The following is a 25,569-nucleotide window of genomic DNA, read 5'->3' on the forward strand; positions in this document are numbered from 1 at the left end:
ATGATCCGTGTAAAACAATCCGATAAGAAAACAAATGGTGATCGCGATAGCAGGAGAATTTTTTATTTAACTTTCCGTGACATAATGTCGTTGTTGTTGTCGCCGTCGGACACCTTTCCCCCGCGCCAGGTTTGCCAGGTTTTCTTACTTTTCCCCTTCCCCAGAAAAGAACCTGACCAGACCTCCTCGTTTCGGTGTGTAATTATGTGTACATTTACTATTAGTACGTTGGTTGATGTTTAGCGAAGCTGCTAGGTGCGCGCACAGCTTATAATTTCCCCATTTCTTCTTCTTTTAGTTTCGTTGGCCCGTTTTGGATGGCTTTAGGCTTAGTAGACGGATTCGCTGTATAGAGTTTAAAGTTACGGTTTAGCGCAAACAAAAAAAAAAACAAAAAAACACCCAACAGTATGGGCAAATCCGGTGAAAACGAAACGGAAAAATCGAACAAAAATGGTGGACGCGTTCATTGTAAATAGAAGCCTGCTGGTTCCTCTCTTTCTCTCCTTCTCTTTCACCCTCCCTCCCTCAAACGCTTGACATCCTGTTTTTGTTTAGTTGCACCGCAAAGAAGCATATTCCGATTCCTTCCAGGAGAAAGTAAGCAAGCAAGAAAGCCCCCCCAAAATTCTTCTCTATCATAAATCCTTTATCACCCCTCCCTCCAACCAGCCACCGCCATCTCGCAACACACTTAGCCGAGTAGAAGAAGAACACAAGAGCAATATAATACCTTTGTTGAGCTAGCGTCGAAGTCGCGCGGAGTGACGTTCCAAATAATAAAGTCTTCAAACAAACAAACAAACAAAAAAAAAAAACAAAAAACGCATGCTAACCACGTACGTCGTGCTGCAAAGTGTACCGTTTTTTTTTTTCCTCTTCTCTTCTTGGTTTTCCTTTTCCCTGTTTTCGTAGAATGTTTGGGGGTTGGTTTTTCCCGTGGGATTTATTTTTAAATAAACGACCATTTTCGTGGAGCGTGGCCGACGATTTTCACGACGATTTTCATGAAGGAGTTCCGCCCACGGGAGGGGAAAGGGAGAGAGCAGTAGCGGGTGGCGCGAGGTAATTGATTGATTGTAAATTTATTGCAAACCCGGGCCAAAAAACCGGCGCTGCGAGTGCGCCTTGTGAACTGATGTAATATCGTTCGCGCCGGGCGTCGATTATTACCCAACGGTTTATGGCCGCACACACACACACACACACATTGGCATTTTACTTTCGTTTCGGCCTGCAGTGACCGACATTTCCACCGACCACCCTTTGCCATCGAGAACGCAGATCTTCTGCCGGGATCTGCGGTTTTCGGGGCGAATTAAGCTTAAAGCAGCGCATTGAAGTCTTTCCTTTGCGGGCAAGCGACGAACCCTCCCGCCGGGCAAATCGAAATCGTATGCGTTTGGAAGCAACGAAAGGGGGAAGGGACAGGGATGAGCAAGCGAAGCAAGCGAACCTAACCTAACCGAAACGTACTAGTTTATGGATCGCCAAGTTCCGTTTTCACGGCCAGTCTACGATTGCCACGCCGCGGTTAAGCACACCAACGCACACACACACACACCTAGTGAGATTCCTGCGCTGGTGGAATACGTGCCTGGTGTCGTCAAGTGTATCCGATAGCCGTGTTTGTCATGCCACACCATAAACCAATGTGGCAAAAGTTCGAAAAATAAAATTAAAAAATAACTTCAACCCGAAAGAAACCGATCCGCGGGGGTGGAGTGGGAAGGGCGGGGGGGGGGGGGGGGGGGTTCGTATCACAGTAGCCAATCATCACTAACCGCCTTTGGGGGGAGGGGGTGGGAGATACCCAGAGCAACTGACGACATTCCCGGATGGATGGAAGAACGCATCCGCGGTTTCGATGTAAGGATTGACTGTTTTCTTTTTTGTTTTCTACTCCTTCGTTCGTCGGATTTGCAAACGGATCCGTTGCGCTGCGAAACGTCACTCTATCAATCCCTTTTTATTTTATTTTTCACAAGCAACAAGGGTTTATTTTCTCTGCACAGGTTTTATTTTCAAAATATTATTTTAGTTGTATCTCCAATAGCTTTTTCCTGCTTTTCCCGTTAAGTTTTCTTTTGTTACTGATTCTACAAACATGTTTCTCCTTCTGTTGGTCGAAATGACTAGATTTTGGAGCCATGCATGCATATTTGTTCCCTTCTTAAAGCCAGAACGGTCGTAGTTTTGTCTTCCACGAATTTGATGTAAATTAAATATTGATTTGTTCGGTTAGATTAAGTGCGGAGAACTAAATAACCAATTATAAGTGCAAAAGTAACTACCGATTTTATGTATTCTCTCAGTGGTATACATACTTTGATCAAAGTTATGACAGATGTCCTTTGATATTACTAAACCATTGTTAGCTTTCACCTAAATCCTTGACAGAATATGTTTTTATCAATCTTCTTTTCATCTTGTATTTCCGTTTGACTTAATTTACGGGTCAACAGTAAAAGTCTGCATTGTTACCCTTTTTTAAATTGTGTAATAATATTAACTTTAAAATATGTAACGAAGTTATGGACAGTAACGGAAAGACGTGTAGAATTTATTTCTATTGAATGACATGGATACTATATACTAAAAAACATATATAAAAAGGATTGCAAGCTGTTTAAAAACATAAGTCCAATATTGGCCATAGATATAGAAACATTTAGAGCAATGGAAATGTGTGGAGGGCCTCAATTATCTAACTCGCACAGAGAGAAAGAGGCAAAACACGCTTTTATCGGAGGATTTTTGTTTTTTGTACGTTTCCCCGCAGATGTCGGGATGTTTGAGTTACCTAGATTAAAAAGCCGTGGAAAATGTCAGCGGAATGATGCAATGCGCTTGAAGTGGATGTAATCGGTTTTGATCGTCTTGGCACACACATCATTTGCCGACTGCTTGTCTTGAGGGTTGAACTTCACGCCTTCACGTCCATCTTGAGATTTATTTTATTTGTGCATCCGTTTCGTCGCTGTACAAGCCGCGCGTTAGCGGTGTTGGCGCCTTAGAGCAAGTTCCTAGCTCACGTAAGGCAGTGTCAGTTCGCTACTGGAGCGTACCGATTGCATAGCGGAAGTTAACGTATTTTTAGAATTAATTGAAGGGTTTCGCGGTTCATCACCAAATATGAAGACCAACTCGCTTTGCATGTAATCGCACTGCGTAGTTGCGGCATTCCGGTTCAATCCAGCCGATAGAACAAAGGCTAGGAGACACCCATTGCGCTTCCCACGCTAAGTCATCTTCTAACGAAAAACTGCAAAAATTAATTTTATTCTCCATGGACGATAATATTTTTCTCCAGAGATCTGTTTTATAAATCTACCGGAAATTTTGAATTATTCTTAACAACTTCGCGCCAAAAGCATCCTGTGCTGTCTTTGAACGCATCAGTTTGTATTTTGGTGATTTCACAAGGAATAACATCGTTGATCCCTGCGGTATTTGAAATTTTCTTCTAAGATTCGCTTTGATTTAAAAAGGAGACAATTCCGTTAAATTTTAAATTGGAACTTTGAAATTGAAACAAAAATAACTACGTCTATTTGCTTAGAACTTAGAGACGGTTGCGTTGTGCGGCCATCGGAGTTGCTCCCAGACTCCACGTTGATACAAAAAGACCTCCCCTCCTCCCTCCTCCCCCACCGTCACCCGGAAGCTGTCCCATGGCTTTAGAATGTCCGGAACGGATGAGTTTTGGGGCGAGAAATGAAATGTTCAAATGTTTGCCAACAACTAGTACCCTGCAAAATGTGTTTATGTGTGTACATTGTGTCTTGGTGTACCGAGTGCCCCCCCTCTGTACCTTCCCCCTGCAAACCAGCAATATCCGACGTTCTTCGGTGGTCGCGGTTTCCTTGATAAACCTCCCTCCTTCCCCCTCTTCAACTGTCTTGCGGTTCTGATGGGGTATTTTAATAACTTTTTAAAAACACACACCTGCCGTCCCCCCTCCCCACCATCAAGCTGAAGGTAGTATCTAAGGCCCAAGTAATGAACGGGTCCGTTGGTGGTGGACAGTGAGCCCCAGATGAACCTTGGCCGAGGTTGGTGGAGGATTTGCGGAGGAGGAGCTGATGGTGGGAGGGGTAGGGATAGGTGGATCATGCAGTTCAGGTGCGCAAAAAAAAAAAAAAAACAGCAAAAGCGAAACAAACTAAAAGCACAGCAGCTCGCGTCGCCGCGGGGGGGGGGGGGGGGGTGAGTGAGGGTGGTATGGTATGTGTATGTGGGAGAGAGAGAGGAAAAGCGAGCAGGCGGGCGGCGGGTACGTATGTAGTCACATGGCGCACGGGCGCGAAGCGTCAGTCGCAAGCTAACCTTCACGACGCAACGTACTGCAAAACCGGCGCGTCGCTCGCGTCTCCGTGTGTGCGTTTTCCCGCGGATTTTTCGTTCGGTGTGCGGATTCGGGAATTTTACGGGGGGTGCGGGAAGGTGTGTGATGAGTGTGTGAGACGGCGGGGTGCGAATTGATCCAGCGGTGAATTGGGATAATTGAGAACCTTTGTTTTGTGCTTGTTGCGTTACGAAGGGAAGCGGGGAAGATGTCGCTACCGGCGGCATTCGTCGTCGTCGTCGCCCTGGGGATGGCGGTGGTAGTGAGGAGTGGCGGAGTGGCCACCGTTAGCCGCGTCCCGACACTGGCCGCCGTGCTGGACTCGATCTATCCGACCGTGGCCGACGCTGGCGGTTGCGCTCCGCTCCACTCGCTGCGGAGGGCGGGTGGCGAGGGGCTGGCACCGAGGCAGGGGAAGGGTGCGGACATCGGGGAGCGATCGTGGACGGGCCTGCTGGCCAACGGCAGTGCCCTACCGGTGGCGAACCTCACCGACATCGGAGCCTATCTACTCGAGCTGGCGGACGAGGGGCGCTCCGGAGCGTTCGCGACGCCTGAGGAGGACGGCACCCTGCTGGACGCGGCCGAAGCAGGTGAGATCCGCGACCAAACCCCTACGCCATCCATCCATCAGCTTCACCTCGATCAATCGTCTTCATCCGAGAAAGAAAAACCCGCAACCGAACCGAAAGAAACTCGCATTCCGAGTGCATGCAGCTCCCGCTCCGACGAGTCCGGATCGTTACAATACTCCAGAACGAGTGTACATTGGCTCCTGCACCGACCACAGATGGTATTATTCATCCTACCTAGTGTCGACGAGCGATCAGAGCACAAAAGTGCCAGAGATCGGATCAAAATAGCTCTTTTTCCCGAGAACTGGAACCGGGCAGGAACTGAGTGCGAACTGAACTCACTGTTTGGCCATTTAGAACTCTTTTGCTTGTGAACTTTCAACCGCTTTTCGAGCACGGTGTTTGTTGTGCAAAAGTGTGCCCGGAGCGCCGGAGTGAGTTAGAGCGGTGAGTCATACGTCTTCCCGCGACTCCCCTGAAAGCGGTGCACTTTCAGTCGCCATGCGTTTGTGGAGCTCTTTGCGAAATGGGAAACAAACCCCGTTGGGGGGGAGGGGAAAAGAAAACACACACACACTCGAAATGTCAACAACAATGTACCGAAGGGCGGCGAGTAAATCCTTGTCCTAAGGAAAGCCACCCGAACCGTGACCGTATATGCAAAACGGAGATAGAGAGACTTAGTCGAAGTCAAAGCTTGCAACATTTGCTTTCTCCTTTTACGGTACCACACAAGCGGGGGAGAGGGTGAGGGGTAGTAGAGTAGTGGTGCACTTCTTAAGGTAAGCGAAAAACCGTGCTCCATCCACTGTTATTATGATACTTGGCGACCTGAACCTCAGGAAGCGGACGTGTCTTTGCCGATGCGACCCAACAGCTTTTGTTTGAAGTGAAAGAAAAACAAGGAGAGGGAAATGTGTGTGTGTGTGTGTGTGTGTGTGTGTGTGTGTGTGTGGAACGTGATATCAACCCTGCCGAGGCACCCTTTTTGGTGGCAGGTCTCACCCCACGACACTATTTGTTGCCGTTGGTCAGCGTTTCGTACCTCGGTTTGAAACGGTTGCAGTTGCAGGGTCCAGGGTTATGCAGCACCAACCACATTGTTACGCTGCTGAATGCCCTTCTGATTGCTCCTTCTGAGCCCCGGCCGGCCCCCAAGGTGGACTATTCTGATTCTGAACAGCCTCCGTTAGACGAAGAAGCTATTCGAAACGCGCTTCCGACACGTAACTACTCAACAGGGATCAACAAAGAACTTCTCCACCTGATGCTCCAATTCATTAACTGATACTCATGAACCTCGAGCGTCAGGTCCGAGATTCGATTAGCATCAAGCGCAACATTCCAAAGATACCTGTTGGTAGTACCAGTGTTAAGTGAACCTTGTGTGTCTACTCCAGTTCGTTGGACTACGTTCTGGTTCCAGCTTTGACCTGCTATTACAATACTTTCCATACAATACGCTACAGGAGTCGATCGTCGTTTGACAGATGTTTTCTCCGATGAGCGGAATTCGTTTATTAACGAAACTATTCCAAAATGGAAGAATGTCTATGGTGTCGACACCTGGTTAATTGGTTCTTTTCGAAATGTGTTTCCTACTTTAGACACTGACGTTCCATGATTTGTTTACAGTCTCTAATATTCGTGAATTAATCCTTACAAAACATACAACTATCTAAAAACTCCCACAAAATGATTATTAACAAATCGATTTATATCCGCAAGTCGTTGAAGCGTTAAGCAGTGCTTCTAGCTTTAGGTGTGGTGCCTTTCATGACAGGTTTTGGAAGCAATGTTTCTTGTTTTGCGATCGAAAAGAGCCTTTTCTGTTTTTTGTTTATATCTAAAGCTATTACTATGTATTTTTCTCCAACAATCTTCCCCCGGAGGTACTTGTCTACCGTATTCGACGTACGGTGTGCTGTTAAAGTAGGTCAACCGTATTTGTGGGAGCGCTTAGGTACCTTAAACCTAGCTTTTTTGTGCTGGTTTTACCTTGGAATGGTTAACTTACATGACTTTTGGGGTCTTTTATGTTTCACTCCAGATGTTTTAAGAACTTAACCCTGATTGGGGACTTCATTGGCAGGGTTTCATATAGGCTACAAGTTTGCAGAACCTGTACAGGTTTATCGTACGCCCAACGCCCGGCGTGCTATCGAGTACTTAGTCGAGGAACTGTTCTGCAGCTCCAGCCAGCATAGACTCGGCGGATTCTCCCCATCTCGGCTTCATGGCCGAGCATGGCCTTAGCCGTACCGAAGGTGGCCCGGCGAGCTTACAGACTTCCCACGCGATGTGTGAGGCGGCCTTCTGGCGGCGCAAAGATGTAGTTAACATACCGAGCATTTCAAGTGCACGCCGGCTAAAAGATCAAGTACGCGCACTAAATTTCCCGCAGCACCCTCTCTCTCTCTCTCTGTATTAGCGAAAGGCCGTGACACTCTAACGCGCGTACCTCGTGTGTGTGTGTATGTGCACTAGCTGCTTGAACTAAAAGCGGGGCAAATCTAACGCGATAAAGCAGCGGTATAGAGGCAAAAAAAAAAAAACAAAATGCAGCTACAACAACCGACCCCACCGGCTCATGGCTGCAATCACCGTTTCATGCGATCTTCGGTGAAGGCAAGTGATCTCACGTATGGATCTGTTGCCGTTGGTTTTTTGCCGCTACACAACGGCTTCACCAGCAGCTTGCGGTGATCATAAGGTGGATAAAAAAAAGCGACCGATCCTCGTCCGGACACGCTATTCTAGGTGGAACACAATAATTGGAATAGGCGAACCAAAAAACAACAGGCAACTCTTTAGTAACCTGCGGTTCTACCCTTAACCTAACCTAGGCGTTGCTTCAAGACCAATAAAACTAAGAGAAAGGCCTACAAGGATAATGGCAGGATCAAAATGGTGCCCCAAAATCGGGCCACCCCGAAGGACTCTGGGAGTTGAGGTTAGGGTTCGCGTTGGCCGAAAGCAAAAAGGTGTCACCTTAGTGCCTGTCGCGAAATAGTAGTGTGCACTGCACGTGCACGTGCCGCAACGCACTGCCGGGGCTTATGTAAGCGATGGGTTTTTTTTATGTAACCTGCCAGTGTGCCTACCTTTTTTTTCTTTCCCCCCATTTTCACCCCCTCTTCAATCACAGGGTTGGAGAGTGTTGTAAAACCAGAAAGAGCGATAAAAAGCGAGAGGGGGGGGGGGGGGACGTGGAGTGGACATTCTGATTATCGGCGATAGCGCGCGATCGAGGACAATAAAGATATTAAAATTCCGTCCACGTGTTCGTTACGGTTTTCCAGTCCGCCATCGGCATCGGCGTTGCGACGATCGGATTTATATATATATATCCAGTGGGGTTGTCACTGTGGATGCCCAAATATTGACGTACTAGTCACACACACACACACACACACACACACATACTCCGAATTATCTTTGTCAATCATCTTGCATTGGCACACTTGGATTGCGCCATCTTGTTATTGGTTCTGCATGGGGAAAATGGCCGCCATAATGGCGCAAAACCCGGGAGTTTGCAGTACTAAACTGTGACATTGTTTAGCCCGGGTGAATGCCTTTGTGCTTCATAGAACGATCATCCGGTTGTCCGCTTTAGAACCCTGCCCGCCTGCGTACCTCGGAGTACTGCTGTCTCAGCCAGTGTTCCAGGGTGCAAAGTCCAGTAGCAGGTGCTTCCAGGCTGACCAAGGACACCGGCGGCCTAGCAGCTACAGTCGGTAGCTATGTGGCGATTCGGGACAAAACCCCGACCGCAATTGATAGGCCGGACACGACTGCGCTACGTGCGCTGGCAGGCAGGTCTGCGCCAAAAAGTGACGTGTGACGCGAATGGCGTTTGGAGCGGTGCGCATCGCTCCAGCGCAGCAGAATGTAAACGCGAGCGGACCGCTAATTACCTGGACTTTGTCGCCTGTGTGCCGATCGGGTTTTTGGGGATGGTTAATGTCTCAGAACATGCTGCATCGAGTGCTGATAGCGTTAGACGATAATCCCATCTGAACGCTTGTCTTCGTCCTCGACAGGTTACATAAAGTCCCTCAACAGCAAAGTGTTCAGCATCAACGTACCCTTCGACCCGGCGTACAGCAAGCGCGTGTCGGCGCAATGCAGACTGCAGTCGGCGCAGTTCTTCCGCGCGTATGCAGCCTCCAGCCTGTGGGCGCTTCGAAGTAAGTAGCTGCGTACTCCTGAGTACCCCTTTCACTGAGCGCTGCTCCATGCATCCTTCCAGTGCACGATGCCAGTGCCAAGGTGGGTCAGGGCATCCTGAACGGTAACATCAACCAGTACGGTGACTACGACCAGTGCCTCAACATCCAGCAGACGCTACCGGGCGCGGATGGGGGGACGCTCCAGGGGCGCTACTGCATGGCGGAGGTGCAGCCGACGATCAAACCGAACACGCAGGTGCTGAAGCACATCTTCGATCTCGTCCAGGCCCACGGCATGCTCAAGAGTAACCTCAACGACGTAAGTACTCTCAAGTATCTCGACGCAAGCGAATGACCCGACTCCGGTTATATCCCCGCAGCCTGGCCACCGGGTGCCCCGCTTTTCCACCGTACACTGGGCCCTGTGCGTCCCGGCCGGGTGCACCGCCGAAGACGTCCAGCAGTCGCTGAGCGAGTTCCTGCAGCACTACATCACCGACACCGGCATCCAGACGGAGGTGAAGGTCCATCCGGCCCTCTGCCAGACGAAGCACGCCATCTGGCGGGAGTACTTCACCGACCGGACCTGGCTCGTCTGGTACGGGTTCGCGCTGTACGCGGCCCTCGTGCTCGCCTCCACCCTGTACGATCTCAAATCGCACGACAAAGGTAAGGACCCCGCGCCCCCCGCGCCGCATGTCAGGAACCCGACCCGAGCTCACAATCCAGCTCTCTTCCCTGCAGTGGAATGGTTCACGGTGTTTTCGCTGATCAAAAACACCCGATCGATACTGAGCTTCAGGGAGGAGCGAAACGACATCGCGTGCGTGCACGGGATCCGCTTCCTCAATGCGCTTCTGCTGCTGATTGCGCACAAGTCCATGGCGCTCTTCTTCAATCCCTACGTCAACCGGACGGAAATGAGTGAGGTAAGTACTCCTCGGTGTGTCTGTGTGTACCGTGGAGTAACTAATGTGACGGTGGGGATTACACTACTCCGCAGATACTCGGCCAACCATGGACGGTGATTGGACGGGCGGCGGCCATCTTTACCGATCCGTTCATCATGTTCAGCGGCTTCCTCACCACGTTCTCGTTCGTCGAGCGGCTGGCGAAGGGGCAGCGGGTCCGGCTACACCAGGAGTACGTCGGCCGGCTGCTGCGCATCGTGCCACCGCTCGGGGCGCTCATCCTCTTCTGCACGTTCGTGCTACCGTTCCTCGGCAGCGGCCCGCTCTGGAACCTGGTGGTGACGAACCACGGCGACATCTGCAAGCGCTACTGGTGGCGCAACATGCTGTTCATCCACAACTACTTCGGCTTCAAGAACATGTGCCTGACGCACACGCACCACGTCGGCATCGACACGGAGCTGTTCTGCGTGGCGCCGCTCTTCATCTACCTGGTGTGGCGATGGCCCCGGCGCGGCCTACTAGCGCTACTGGCGCTCGCCGCCATCACCACCGTGCAGCGGTTCTACGTCACGTACAACCTGCGCCTGGCGAACTACGTCTACTTCGGCACGTCGTAGGTGTTCCCCTTGCCCCGAACGAACCCCCCCCCCCCCCCCACCCGGACATTGACATTTGACCATCTGTCTTCCCGTTCTTCCGTTCGCAGCGTGAAGCAACTGTTCGAGACGGCCGACTTCATGTACACCCTGCCCTACTACCGCGTCACGGTGTACATCATGGGCGTCATACTGGGGTACGCCTGCTCCCAGTACAAAACAATGAAGCTGACCGAGGTTAGTACACCCTTACCGTCACTCCCCAAAGCGAAGGTACCATACGCAATACCCACGTTTGACTCTTACATATCTTACATATCTCTACTTAGCCTTAACGCATAAGCCGGGGATTTGGATCCTTGAGTATTGGCTTTCGTTTTGAATAGCAACATGTTTTTCGTGAACGTTTTATTATGCTCTTACTGTTATTCGCCTCGAGGGCTTTATAAAGTCTAAACTTAAAATTAATTACAAAAAATTGGCAAAGGGTAGAGGACGCAGGGTCACCGAACGGAAGGACTAAGCAGGAGAGGAGAGGAGACGAGAACGGAATTGGGGAATAGAGAGGTTGAAGTCAAATTTTGCAAGAGAACTGAACGAACGTCAATTTAAACAATTTCTATAAGAAATCGTTACCCCCTTGATTTCGCCATTATAAATTTCGTTTGCATTGAGGCGATGTTAGCGATTGTAATTTACACCAGATTTAGCTGATGCAAGTTTCAACTAATTTTGCCATTTCCATTGCGACATTTTCATACTTCTTTTCGTTGAATTTTAATGTTTCCACATATGCAGTTTTGGTTTGTTTTACTGTTCATTATTGTTTTCAATTGTACTTGAAATTAATCTTCTACGCAGGGTTTGGTGGCAGTAACTAAAATAACTCCTTTTCGAGAAGTTTCCAATATTTCGAGCTTTATTTTAGTGCGTAATAGGTATGGAAACCTATTAACGAGCTATTGCCGCTGCCGATTTTGGGTGAGAGTCACGGGATTAGGAAATTGGAGAACGATCAATAATGGCGATAGATAGCTTAAGTCGAACAAAAAGTCTACAACGAAGTCACCTGATATTGAACATTTTTAACCTTCATTTTTTGGGGTGAACACAACCCTGACATCGGGAACAAATCCGATAAAAATTGAGATGGGTTTTTTTGTACGAAGTAACATTAGTTGGCGGGCCGAGCTTTGCCGACCCCTGGTCGAGGGGATCAAATCAGATGGTACACAAAGCGTCCCGACTATGGTGATTTTTTTTAAATTTGTTCTCGGTTGATTAGTTTTAAATTGACATTTTATGGCTATGGTGCGAATATATGATGGATATGCAAGATATCTGAAGTTGAACGTGGGTCACCGAACTTCGGTGCGTAACTGTACGTCTAACGAAGTCTCACTGTCCCCCCCCTCGCCGGTCCCCCTTTCAGAAACAAATGAAAATCGGCTGGTACGTGAGTACGCTCTCCATCGCGGTTGCCTTCTTCGGGCCGGCCCCGATGGGCTCGATCCACTACGTCTACGATCCGCTGCACGCGGCCAGCTACGCCGCGTTCTCCCCGATCGCCTGGTGCCTGTTCTTCGCCTGGACCGTCTTCACCGCCCACCTGGGCTACAGAAGTATTTGTCAGCGAGTCCGCGCCATCGCGGCCATTGGCGAATTTTTGTTTTTCTACATTACATCTCGCTCCGTTCTCTCCGTTTGCGACACAGATAAGCTGATCGATTTCTTCTCGTGGCGAGGCTTCCGCATCACCACCCGCATCTCGTACGCCGTCTACCTGACGCAGTTTCCCATCTTCTTCTACAACGTCGGCCGGACGCGGGCCCCGCAGTACTTCGAGTTCTGGCCAGCCGTGATCGTAAGTTCTCCTGTGTCACGCGCACACACACCCAAACAGTCAACAAACTAACAAACCCTTGCCACAGTTCAACACGAACGAGTACGCGGTGGTGTTTCTGGCGTCGTTTCTGCTGACGGTGCTGTTCGAGACGCCCTTCATCAACATCAAGAAAATGCTGTTCCGCAAGGGCAAGAGCCAACAACCGGTGGCCGTGGCGACCGGTGAGGACGGCGCCCGCGACGACACGGGGAAGGTGCTGAAGGTGGCGACGAGCGTGGACGAGAACGAAAACAGCAGGCCAACTAGTGGCGTCCACTAGCCGGAAGCCACACCGGGGGAGCGACGCAGAGAGCGGAGGGAGAAACGCAGCGAGAAACAGCGAGAGGGAGAGAAGAGACAGGGAGTGAAAAATGTACAATATTGATATAAGTAAAATGGATTTTTATTATAAATAATATATATATATACAAAATCGATTTCATCAACCGGGATCATCACAAGCATGTTTTCCGCGCTCGCATTTCGCGCTGGAATCGTGGCTTTGTACACCTCCGGAATCCGAGAGTTTTGGGGACAAGGCCTACTTGGGCCTCCCGATGCGTAAACCTAGGCGATTGTTGATGTTCCGTTCCAGTGTTGTTCCGGGTCAGTGGAAAGGGGGGCGGAGGCTGTTTTCCAAACAAACCTCCGGAAGGGCGCGTGTAAACACGCTTACAAAACGATGGCTTCGGTGCTGAGGTTTAGTAAATGCGGTCGGCGGTGCTGGTCCGGATCATGGTTGGTGCTGGTCGCGATGTGGTCACCCATCGCCTCCTTCCACGCGTGCACGTGCGGATACTGGCCCCGATCGATCTCGATGCCGCCCAGCGCCGTCCACACATCGAAGTCCTGCTTGGTCGGGGCAGCCGTGCCGGAGATGAACGTATGCGTCGTGGTATCGCCACCGCCGTCGCCGTCGTCGTCGTCGTCGACGAGTGTGGGAGCCAGAGCCGGCGCCATGGGTTGGGCGGCAGCGGTGTTGTTATTCGTGTCCCAGGTGGAGGCTTTCGATCGGCGTGTCGGGCTCGACGGGGGCGTAAAGAACACGTCCTCGTCGTCGTTGCTGTGGACCGTTCCGTTCTGCAGTCCCACATTCTCCTCCCGCTCATCCTCCTCCTCCTCCTCCTCCTCCGTGTCGCTGCAGCTCAAATAGATATCGTCGTCCTCGCTCGAATCGCCCCGATTTATTGCAGCGAGCGCCGGTGGCGTGCTGGTCGGGGACGGTATGGCTTGGATGGAGCGATAGGTGCTAAAGTCGACGACCAGGTTGCTCCCGGGGGCGGCGGACGCGTTCGACGCCGGCCCGATGTCCATCATCAAGCGCTTCACCCGTTCCTCGCGGCGCTTCAGTCGGTCCTTCGTGCGCCTGCTGCTCCCGTTCAATGGTGGCACGTAGTTGCAGTCGCACGGCGTGATGAGACTCTCCTCCAGCCAGAGCCGCCGGCAGTCGGCCTCCGAGTCGACGGCCAGCTTCGTCGGCACGCGCCCGCGGTCGCGCAGCGTCGAGAGGAGCAGCGTCCGGATGCACTCGAAGCTGCTGTTGTTGTTGTTGGCCTGCGCTTGGCTGACGTGCGGCGAGCTGAGCAGCCCCAGCCAGGGCACATCCCGCGTGCTGCTGTGATCCGCCGCGAGGCTCAGCACGAGGCACACGAACAGCGTGTGCGCCTTGTGAAAGTCGATATCACGAAACACGCTGTCGCTGCGAAAGTTGTCCACCATCGCGTCCAGCTTCTGCACGATGTGCAGCAGGGAGGAGACGCCGGTGTTAGCGTCATTCGTTGCTCCCTTCGGTTGCGGCGCCTTGTTTTCCATGTTCATCACGAAGCGCGTGGCGAACACTTTCAGCGACGAGGTGACACACAGATAGGGGTTGGAGACTTGCTGCTGCTGCGGGATCACCTCAAGCGGCTGGCAGTCACCGATCAACTGCGAAGAGGCCTCCCGGATGGTGAACTTTTGCATGCCATCGCACAGCACGCTGATGCTGGTGTTGGCGTTGACCGGACCGCCGACTTCCGGTAGCTGCTGCTGCTGCTGCTGCAATGCCGAACCGGCTGGACTGCCGGGTTTCTCCTCCTTGTCGGGTGTGATCTGGGGTTCGCTGGCATTGGCCAGGTACTCCTCGAACAGCTGCAAGCCCTCCGCGCTGGTCAGATCGCAAAACTTGCCGAGAAAGTTCCAGTACTCCTTCCAGCCGACGCTCTCGTTGCTCGCCAGCGTGCGGCCCAACGTTTCCAGGCCCTTGTCGATATTGGATAGCCGCAGCGACCGTTCCCGGTGCGTGGGCGTCTCGCACAGCCGCGACCGGTCGTAGAGGGTGCGCGTTTTGTCGCACAGGTAGCTAAAGCTGGCCTCGCCGATCGAGCCCGCGTCCGAGTCGAGGCTGCTGTCCATGTCGTCCCTCGCCAGGTTGCGATACTGGTGGAACAGACGGAACGGTGTGCTCGCCACCGCCGGCGCCGTTACACGCACATGGTTTCCATTGGTGTCCTCTTCCACTGGCGCCTCCTCCTCTGGGATGCCGCTCGACAACAGCGAGCTGTTCGAAAGGGAACCCTCGAGCAGCGAGTCATCGTCGGCGTTGTTGTTTTCCTGGTGTGCACCGCCGAGCAGCGCGTTGTCGAGCGAGCGATTGGCAAACAGCTGGCGGGGTTGTGTGCGCAGTTTGATCGGCGTGGAGCACGAACGAAGGCCCAGCTGCTCGCTGTGCACCCCATCCATCCGTTCCGCGCCGAGCACGACCAACCGGGGTGGTGTTTTCCAGCGCCGGTAGAACGAGTCCGCCTTGCTGCGATCCATCGGTCCGGCGTACGCCTTCACCTCGCCCTTCGGGCTGATCGTGGGCGAGCGCGAATCCTCCACGATCGGCACGGTGGCGGTGCGCGTCGGCGTGAACGGCTTGCCGACGACCGGCGGTATCAGATTGTCCTCGTAGCGCACCAGCGGCACGAAGAACCGCTCCTCCAGCAGGCTGCGAATCGCTTCGCGCACCTCCGGCGTGGCGCAGTGCGGCTTCGCCCGGCTGCAGATGATCTCCCGCGGGTACAGCCCGTCCGAGTTGGGCGTCACGTGGCACTGTGGGTACGCGATCAGCTCCCGCACCACGTCGACCGAACCATGCTTGGCGGCGAAGTGCAGCGGCGTCTCGCTGCGGCACTTGTCCGGCGTGTTGAGGTACAGATCCAGCAGGATGGTGCTCACTTCGTCGGTCGAATTCGTCCGCTGGCCGTGCAGCTTCTCGATGTAGGAACTGTTCTCGATCGTTTGCAGTATCAGCCGGCAGATTTCGCCGCGCCCCTCGATGGCCGTGATGTGCAGCGCGTTGTAGCGCGGACCCTCCTTGAGGATCGTCGGCGTATCGCCCGAGCTGACCAGGAAGCGCGGGTTCCGAATCGTCGCCGTCACCTCGGCAATGTTGTTCGCCTCGATCATCTTGCGGAAGGCCACCAACTTCTGGCTGGTCGGCGCTACAAACAGCGACTTGATCGGTTTGCTCATCGGCGAAGGAGTCGTCACAGTAACAGCTGCAATGGTATCAGGAAAGAAAGCACTTAGATTAGGACACCCACATTCCAAACGGACGCGTACTTTTGTTGAACGTCTCCGACGGTCCATTGAGGTAAAAATATACCGCCTCCTCGGACGACGGGAACGCTTTCATGCGAGCCTCCTTGTGTTGCTTCAGCACGGACAGCGCCTCTGCCTTATCGACGTAAAAGCCCTTGATGGCTGAAATGGAATAAAAACCGAACCGCATATTAGTCAATCGCCACTACTGTGGTCCGCTCAACAACAAACAACGCATTTAAAGGGCATTTAAACATACAGAAGTCGGGCTTTTTGTCCGGGATAAAAATGGCGTAGTACTCCATTGTTTCCGAGTGAGTTGGTAGGAGCAACGCGTCGTTTCAGGAGTTCGGATACCCTTTCGCTCTGGCTGCTGGTCAACTACGTTGCACGAGCCCGGAAAGACAGAAATATGTTGTTAAAAATTTAAATTATAATTTAAAAAACAAATTTAAAATACTGGTTGCTACAGCTTCACAGCTCTGGGAGACGGTATCACACTCAAACGCTGACCTAGCCGACTGCGATGCTTCGCCACTGACCGTTCCAATTGACAGCTGCGAAGCAACCGAACGCCCGTTTGACGTTGCTCCCGCATTCCCCTTTCGTAGCAAAATGTGTTTTTGTTTACCTGCATGGCGTACGGTGCGGGGTTGATTCTACCCTTTTTCTCCGCGCAAACTGGCGCAATTGTTATGCATTTTGTAGCAATTTCGTTAGCCACTTAACAAAATTAATCTAAGACGATGAGAAGTCAACGAATTGTGCCACCATTTGCCCATTGTTGCGGGCTGATACAATGTATTTATTGCATCGTTTCCAAACAACATTGCAGCCTGCACATGACAGCTCCTGGTTGTACCTTTTGTCCACATTCCGAAGGTTTAGTAAAAAGAAACCCCAATTTAATGATCGTAAATGGCTCCCCTTTACAAGCATGAAAAAGGTATGTGTTTAATTATTACACTGAAGAAAACTTACTGGCCCCTTTTTTTCCAATCACCCGTAGATTTCGATGCAGACACACCCAGTGAGAACATAGGGAATTTATACCAGTAGGGTAAACGGGTTTTCAATCGGGGTCAATGTCAATTGGACAAACCGTTCAAATATGCTGGCTGCCCTCGAGCAAATCGACTGTTACCTATGCTACGAGCTGAAACATATTTAATGCTAACGGGCTAGCGTTCAAATTGGAACGTAAAATCTACCCCGGTCATTTGTTTTGTGCCATTGAATAGCAAATTCTTTTATTTTAATTAAATTCGAGCTTAAAAATTGTCATCAAAAATAGAACGTTCCTTCAGTGCAAGTTCCAAATGAAGAGTTTGGGCATGCAGCAGTACCTGGTCGATTATAATCGGGGACATATTTTTACTATGTTTGAGATCGAGGAATAATCAAACAGGTATGTCTCGTGTGTTTGTAATATGTTTTTATATTTTTATATAAATCTGTGATGTGTAATCGAAATGAACGTTTATTCTCTCACGAATATGTTTACAACGTGTGTGGGTGTTTTGTCTTCTTGTAATAATCATCGCCGGATGTCGGTTGCTCCTTTTTTAAATCCATTGGATGTTTGATCATCTTCCATTATATAATCTCACCGAAAGGGAGAAAGAGTGTTTGGTTGACTGCAACGGACATTTTGAAAACTCTTACTATCTCCTTAGCTAGTTAAGTGGTTCTCTCTCCCCCTTTACTTTCCTGGCGGATGATCACCCACGATTGTAATCGTGCGATTGTTGGACATGTTTCTAATGGTTCACGTTCAACCTGTTCCGGTTGCCGGTATCTTCCGGTATGCTTTATTTGAACCAAGCTACTTCCACCGTTTATTGTTCGCTAGTTTCGGGTCCTTCTCGCAATAGAAACAAAAACGAATATACTAAAATAAAACCACAACCCTTGCCGGCACCACGTGCCTTGCACGTGCGAGGTTGGAAAACCTAGCAAAGTTTTTCACGCACACCACTCCCGGGCGGGCCATCGTCTAGTAAAATAAAAATGCCATGAGTCAAACGGAGTCGTTCCTGTTAAATAATTGAGAACGGACGAGAGATGAGCCAAAAACTGTCTGGATGATGTACGTCTGAGGGGAACCCTGAGTGGATGGAAAAGCAAGAGCAAGTGCTTTACCGGCTCGCCTCAGCCTACGACACTTTCTAAGAAAACTCTCCTACTCTCCTGTCGGTCAGCTATAGGAACGACCGAATAGAATTCCATATTTTGCTTGGTGTATTTTGGTTTAGTTTTTGTAATCTCTCTTTCCGATAGCGCACTACCGTTTGTCTTGTCTTCCAACTGTTCTGTTTCACCGGGTACGACTTCCGGTCGTACCCACAACATACCGAGGCGTTCCGAGAGAAACCTCCCGCCATACTAGATTGATCGATAGAACGCCTACCGATAGTAGCCTCGCAACTCCAGTATGCGCCCTCCCACGGCCGGTTTCTGGGTGAAGCCTACAATGCTCTGTGTGTGTGCTTCGACGATTATGCTTAACAATTTTACTGCTACTTTGCTCATCTACTAATAATCAGGCGCAATCAGCTCTGGGTCTCGGTGGCTACACCCCTGCCCTGCCTCTATATAAGGTTCTCTGCTGTCGAAGGTTCGGTTCTGCCTTGCTCCAACATATTCTATCTTTCACACCTTGACTGTGTCTATCGTTCACGCTATCGGTTCTGTTTACTTCCGTTAGCTTCGTATTAGAACCGGTATGCTAAGCTTCTAGTATCATCTGTTTAATCCTTTTTATCTTCGTCCTTTTAGCGGGTTTGATTTGCCGCTTTGATCCATCCCCTCAATCTCATACGCATAACGTATCGTTTTTCCTATTTTGTATCGTGTGTTTTGCTATTTTAATCTCAAGCGAAACAGTGCTGCAAGTGTGTCTTGTTTCGTTTCGTTACTTTGAAGCCGTCCGTCACGTGTTACGGCAGCGTAGAAGGAACTGAAGGGTACTGCGCTCTCGGTACAAAGGTCAAGACTGCGGCTCGTTCGAGGAAAACCGGGTGGATGGGTTGGTGTTGACCACGACCATCTCCGACTCACGACACATCATCATCAAACGCCGAAGTACAGTTCATTGCCTGCCCGCAAGTTTCCAACGAATCTGAAGTCCAGTTGTCCGCTTCCCAGTTTTATACATTATGACGGATTCATTGACGGCGAGAATGCCACACATCGGTTCGGGTCAGTTTTCCGTGGTTGATACTATCCGAGTACCGAAACTGAACCGAGGGTTTTGATCGAATTTCGTTTCTAATGAGCTTAAAAAGGAAGGTAAGAATAGTTAAATAATACGTGGGTATCGTGCATTGAGGGTTTTAACGCAAGGGCGCATGCGCATCACGTTGCGCACTAGTTGTTTCGTTTTGTCCTAGTAGCAGGAGTTTAGCAAACATTGTCGGTGACCGCGACAACGGAAAATTGTTATACATTTTGTAACGCACCGCAATCGCACCGACGCGAATGTCCTTCCGTGAATCGTTTGAACCAGAATATAGTGAAATAAAGCCGTTTTGCATGTAATATATACACAGAAGGTTGCGTTCGCTGCTTGGGTACGGGTTTTTCGGCTCAACGCGCATCGGAGGCAGTCGTAGCAATTATTTGCTAGCAAAGGATCCATGAATTCCAACCGACGCTTATTCCCGTTCCCGTGGAGGAATCATGGATATCATGTTAAAGATTTTTCGGGTTAAAATAAATATCGAGGAAGAGGAAGTTGGCTTTTGTTTTTAAAATGAGAATATCTGTAACGTAATCTCAAGACGGCGCTCTCAAAAGACTAAGCAACGACAACCCAATAAACGGAGCTGGCCATATGCACACAGTTCTAACATACTGCCTGATTGCTGGAATAGTTCGTCGAGCTGTTTTTAAACTCTAAATAAACTTCAGGAAAATCACAATGTATGCAATTCAGTACAGGACAGGACGACCTTTTGAAATAATTGACGTACCTATGTAAAACAATGAATAAACAACAATGCCCTCCGTTTTCCAAATACCAACCAATTGTCAAAAACAAGTTCAACTCACGTGTAGCTTGTGCTGGGTTTTGTGTTGCGTGATTTAATTTAATCCTTGTTCGTTTTATTATTTATAGAAGAAACTGATTCCAGACAGTAACATAAACGCATAATAGGGAGGATGAATTTAGTTGAGTTCTGTTGCGTTATGTTCTGTTTTTTCTAATCTCTCACTCCCGTGTTGCATAGTACAACGCCTGCCAACCCATCTACCTGTCTTGTAATAATATAGGAAAAAAAATAACTCCGAAAGAGAAGGAGCCCGGACATTGCCAACCGACCTTCTTCTCCTTCTTCTTGGCGTAACGACCACTTGATCATGCCTGCCCGTTAAGGGCTTACGAGACTTGTTTCCCTGTTGTACGTGGATAGTCAGTCCTCTCGTACAGGGGAGGGTCCGGTCTCGGTTGGGATTCGAACCCACGCCGTCGAGGTGGTGAGAACCCGGCGCTCATGGGCCGATTTTCTAACCGGCGCTACCGCTCGGATGTCGCGGACCCTCAACCGACCTATACCCAGTCGAAAAAAAAAAAAGTAAGGGTGGAAATCTACATCTTTCGCCACATGACTCGCCTTGGACTAGCCAGACCAATTCAGAGGGCAAGATTTAAGTAAAACCACATTTTCCAAGTAATTGGGTAATGGTGCCGAACAGAATAAAAAATAAAACAAATACAAAAGTTCCTTCCTGATCAAAAACGGATGAATAAAGAACGTATCTGGATGTACAAATAAAGGTTATAAGAAAATGAAAGATACAATAGAAAATCCCTAAACAGTTACGCCACGGAACAAAACTGACCGTAAGATTGCGGACAATGTGACAAAACCGGACTTGTTTTTCCTAATATTATGTTTGTTTCCGCACTTCTCCTCTCCTGTCTGTCTGCTGTCTGACTGCTTTGTTCTCCTTTCGCACACTCGGTTTGCGCACTCTCCCTTCCTATCTGTAGTCGTACGTGTAGTCAGTACAATTTGTGTATCACCCCTAATTTGTTTAACGGATGTTTAGTAGCTTAGGGTAGGTGTTTTAACTTCTACTTACATCTCTAGAGCATGCGGTATCTTACCTTAACTGTGTATCTTTTTTTTTTTTAATCTTCGTATAGCCTAATCCGCGCACCTACCCCTTCCCTTCCTATATCTTCTCTCTTTTCTTCTTCCTCGGCGGCCATCCGTCTGGTTAGCGCGCGCGTCGTACATACCCCGCTCAGCAATTCGATAAACGATCTTGATCATCCTCCTCCTCCTCATCCATCTCATCCTCTTCCACATCGATTCTACTCGTCCGTGTCACTCGACAGCTTGTCTTTGTCGCGCCGTTCCTCGCGTTTGTTTTCGCCGGAGGTAACCGCCGGCGGGTTACTGCTGCCCTGCTGCATCGCTCGCTGCTTCATCAAGGTCCAGTCGAAGGTGTAGTCGTACTGATGATTCAGCGTGCGGAACAGAATCCTGGAAGGAGAGACAATAATGAGCGATGAAGGAATGCTGTTGGCAGGAAATGGCACGAGCTTGTTGTGGCTTACCGGAACAGCTGTCGCAGATACATGTAGTCGGGCCCTTCCTCGAAGCGCAAACTGCGGCAGTAGTTGAGGTACATGGCGAACTCGGCCGGGAAGCCTTTGCAGAGCACCTCGATCGGGGTGGACATCTTCTTCTCGGAGATCTTCTCGTACTTCTGCTTCTTGTTGGTCGCCTTCAGGCCCTGCCATGGCAGCGAGCCGCGGTTGAAGTACATCATCACGTAGCCGAGCGACTCCATATCGTCACGGCGGCTCTGCTCGATGCCGAGATGGGCGTTGATCGATGCGTACCGAGCCGTGCCGGTCAGGTTCTTGTCCTCCCGGTAGCTGATGTGGACGCGCGAGCGGAAGTCGCGGTACTTCTTCGCAAGCCCGAAGTCGATCAGGAACAGCTTGTTGCAGTGGCGGCCGATGCCCATCAGGAAGTTGTCCGGCTTGATGTCACGGTGGATGAAGTTCTTCATATGCAGATATTCGAGTCGGCCGATCATTTGGTCCACGAGCATGAGTACGGTCTTGATCGTAAAGTGACGGCTACAGAAATTAAACAGATCCTCGAGCGACGGGCCGAGCAGATCCATTACCAACACATGGTAACTGCGCTCCTGGCCGAAGTAGCGGATGTGCGGGATGCCGATGCCACCGGTCAGCACCTTGTACAGCTTGTACTCGTACGTGAGCTGCGGGTGGCGCGCGAGAATGCTCTCCACTTTCAGCGCCACCTCTTCCCCATTTGTGATGTTAATGCCCAGATAGATGTCACCGAACGAGCCCGATCCGATCTTCCGGATTATGCGGTACTTCCCGGCTACGATGAAGTCGTTCATTTTGATCTCGTAACCTGCTTCTTGCTAAGGCTAAGGCGCCGGCGGAACAATTGTGGAGGAGTTGGCGGCGGCTACACGTGCTTCTTCCAAAGGACTTTTGTTGCTGTTTTTCGCTTAACTATCAGTACAGTACTTAACAAAAAGGTTGACACTTTTTCACGTGCTTTTTTTGATGGCGCGCAAGTGGCTTTGCTTGCTTGCTTGCGGTTTGATTGATGGAACACACAGTTTTGCTCTTGAATGATGTCACGCCGTTGGCAAAGCGCCGCAATCGACTCGTCGTTCGCTTAGTTGCGGTTAAATGAACGCCCGGCTTTATTACCGATGTCGATAGAAATACCTGTAACGATATTTCATTCAAGAGCAAGCACTACATGTGTAAAGGTAGTAAAGTAGGTCCTAAAAATAGACAAATACAAGAAATAGAAAGAGGATAGAATTTATTAGTCGTTGCAAGCATGATGCAAAACACACGGAGCTACATCCGAACGCTAATACGATTGCCCCGATTGTTTGTTTTGTTCCTTTTGAAGCATCTTCTATTGGACATTGCGGTACTAGAACTCCCCCCTTTTCGCGTAGGGCGCATTTGCATCGAATGACTAACGTGTTTGGCATTCTTTAGCTGCAAGAGTTATGATTTAGCTTTATGACTTTATTATTATTTATGACTATGATCACTGTCTACTCCAAGAACGTACAGACTAGCATTGAGCAGAAAATAAGTACACAACCTAGTAGAACACAAGGGCTAAAATCAAGCTCGGTTTGGTAGGTACTCCGGTGCAGACCAATCACGCAGCACTTCCAAAACGTCAACTGCACGTAGATCTAGACCTCAAACAAGGATAGGTAAAGCACAATGGGGTTTTTTTTAGAATTCGGTAGAGTTGGTCTGCACATCCGAATCTCGTCTTCTGTTTCGACCTATTGTTTCCATTTTCCAACGCCATTTTACAATTGTTACGTTTGTCACACGCATACCGAGACCGAGATGCTACCTCACGGACCGTTTTGCCCGATGCGGAGCCCCGATGTGTGTGTCGCTGGCCTCGCACCATATTCTTGCTCGGATGCACCCAATTGAGAGTTCGTCAACATGGAACCAACCCGTTGTCCGCTGACCACAGGGCACGGGTAAACCTACCGTTCTCCAGCTGTTTTCGTCGTAGTTTTTTACTCGGGAGCCAGCTCGGGAAAACTAAAAGAAAAACACACGCAGTTCGGGACGGAAATGAACCTAAAACATCGTCCACCAATTGGACTGACTCTGAGTGTCTCCAAATCCAGCTTTTAGGTCTCTAATGTGCGGAACATATTCACTAACACATAGGCACGCGACGTTTGCTTTGATTTCCCCTTCTACTAGCCCATCTGACGTCCATTGCTTTTTTTTTCTTTTTTTACCTGCCAAAGGGAAAAAGGCCACGGTCGGAGCGGAATCAATTTTTCGCGATTGATTTTTCCAAGCCCTAATCGGGGTCCCGAATGCGGCTGCACACACATCAATTTGAGGGCAACAAAATGCTGGGCCGAACCACACAATGAATACGACGAATATGACTTACCTTCCGCGGGCCGCAGCTTTCCATGCGATCTGGTTTTTGTTTCACACTTTTCTCCTCACCACAAATGCTGCGCTAACACTCGGTGGTGCGTGCGAACACGACGTTTCGTTGAAAACTGAAGAACTGTACAAATTTCCGCTTCCTTTCGCTTGACCTGCTGGCGGGCGAGTTTACATCTAAATACGCTGAAACGAGTCGATGAGAAGATACTTGAGTCAGCGATCGCGCAAATATCCCCCGAAAAAACGGAAGACTAACCACACAGAAACTCAAACGATATCTAAATCAACCAAACGTCAATATGGCGGATCATCGGCAAAGCATAAAGCTAAAGCCGTCCGTCCACTGGTGGAGTTTCGAATCGAGGGCTATTGTGAATTCGAAACAGTTTGACGTTTGAGAACCGAAATTTAATCTAACCGTTGCCAACTCCTTGCAAATTGTTGGATTTTTATCGTATGCAACAATATTAATATCGTTTGATGGATTTTGTATTTGTTGGGAGCTGAATTTCAATAGCAATCTCACCATTTCGAAAATTATATGCAGTTAAAATTCGTTTTGCTCAATTCCCCCGCAGAATTTTACTGCCAACTGCGTTTGACAGATACATTCCTTCCTTAAAATCTGAACCGAGCACGACCGGTTCTGATTTGCTTTTGACTGGAATTTTGATGTCAAAGTTCAAGTTGCTGCATACAACTAGACAGATATTTTACTTTAGCTGCCATTCTTTTTAATTTACGATTATAAAAACAGTTTTAGCGAGAAAATAAATGAAAGTAAGAATTTATTGCGCTGGTACTACCTCACATTCGACAGAAGAAGCTTCAAATGTCAAACTTACATTCGTAGATAAGTTTCGAACTGGTCCTTCCATTCGTGAACATTTTTTCGATCTTGAGTCATCCGAATCACACTACACGTCGGATTCGGATGTGGAACTGGGGCTTAAGGTGCCTTTCCAAGCGAATGTGAATCATATGTGCGGATGTAGGAATGCAGCGAGTGAATGTTTGTAGCTTTGTCACACCCTCGTGCAATGTTGACAGCTCCCCTATAAACGTGAGTTGCTATAATGGCGAGTGCGATTCTTCAAAATTGACACATCTTTCGTTCCACGCGTTCGTTACGCTGCACTGTTGGGAATATATTTTCTAACTTTGTAAAGACACGGAAACGTTTAAAAAATGTTCCGTGCTTTCATCTATTTCATTTGCCTGTAATGTTTTCTTCAAAAACTTGTTCCATAAAAACCTGACTCATGAAGGAACCTTGTGTTTTCGAAAGATGACAGATGGAAAGGTGACATAGAAGGAGTGTTTTTTTCTTCGATCCTTCCTTTCGTTTCTTTGTGCAGTTGTAGTTTTACGAATGGTTCATGTTTGCGCACCAGAGTAGTGCTGTTATGCCTTTTTTCCTTTCGCATAAAGGCTTTTTTCGGCTGATATAGTGCTAACAGGTACGGTTTGCTCAAATGCATTAACACCTGCGCGAGCAAGAAACGGGGATTATTTGGTACATCGCGGAATAGTAAGATATACCCAG

The 25,569-nt window shown here is 49.4% G+C and overlaps 3 protein-coding genes across 4 annotated transcripts; 1 reads left to right on the plus strand and 2 right to left on the minus strand.

Moving 5' to 3' along the window:
* Window positions 1–4,556: 4,556 nt before the first annotated feature.
* LOC131290550 (nose resistant to fluoxetine protein 6) lies at window positions 4,557–12,773 on the plus strand. The gene is made up of 10 exons (XM_058319704.1): window positions 4,557–4,941; window positions 8,970–9,116; window positions 9,179–9,417; window positions 9,479–9,767; window positions 9,843–10,027; window positions 10,102–10,625; window positions 10,719–10,845; window positions 12,041–12,230; window positions 12,324–12,472; window positions 12,540–12,773. The coding sequence occupies exons 1-10, from the start codon at window positions 4,557–4,559 to the stop codon at window positions 12,771–12,773; spliced, it is 2,469 nt and encodes an 822-aa protein (XP_058175687.1).
* Window positions 12,774–13,165: 392 nt separating this feature from the next.
* LOC131290551 (ankyrin repeat and LEM domain-containing protein 2 homolog) lies at window positions 13,166–16,365 on the minus strand. The gene is made up of 3 exons (XM_058319705.1): window positions 16,320–16,365; window positions 16,076–16,222; window positions 13,166–16,017 (listed from the first exon to the last, which is right to left on the minus strand). Exons 1-3 carry the CDS (start codon window positions 16,363–16,365, stop codon window positions 13,166–13,168), a joined length of 3,045 nt encoding a protein of 1,014 aa, XP_058175688.1.
* A 4,508-nt stretch (window positions 16,366–20,873) lies between these two features.
* Window positions 20,874–24,336, minus strand: LOC131291336 (casein kinase I-like). 2 transcript variants are annotated; one of them, XM_058320536.1, is made up of 4 exons: window positions 24,280–24,336; window positions 24,022–24,206; window positions 21,630–22,852; window positions 20,874–21,555 (listed from the first exon to the last, which is right to left on the minus strand). In XM_058320536.1, exons 3-4 carry the CDS (start codon window positions 22,451–22,453, stop codon window positions 21,384–21,386), a joined length of 996 nt encoding a protein of 331 aa, XP_058176519.1. In that variant the 5' UTR covers window positions 22,454–22,852; window positions 24,022–24,206; window positions 24,280–24,336; the 3' UTR covers window positions 20,874–21,383. The 2 variants fall into 2 exon arrangements, with proteins under 2 accessions (XP_058176519.1, XP_058176520.1); XM_058320537.1 differs by lacking the exon at window positions 24,280–24,336 and having other exon boundaries at window positions 24,022–24,254.
* Window positions 24,337–25,569: the final 1,233 nt, after the last annotated feature.

The sequence above is a fragment of the Anopheles ziemanni genome, chromosome X (assembly GCF_943734765.1).
Source record: "Anopheles ziemanni chromosome X, idAnoZiCoDA_A2_x.2, whole genome shotgun sequence".
NCBI lineage: Eukaryota > Metazoa > Arthropoda > Insecta > Diptera > Culicidae > Anopheles > Anopheles ziemanni.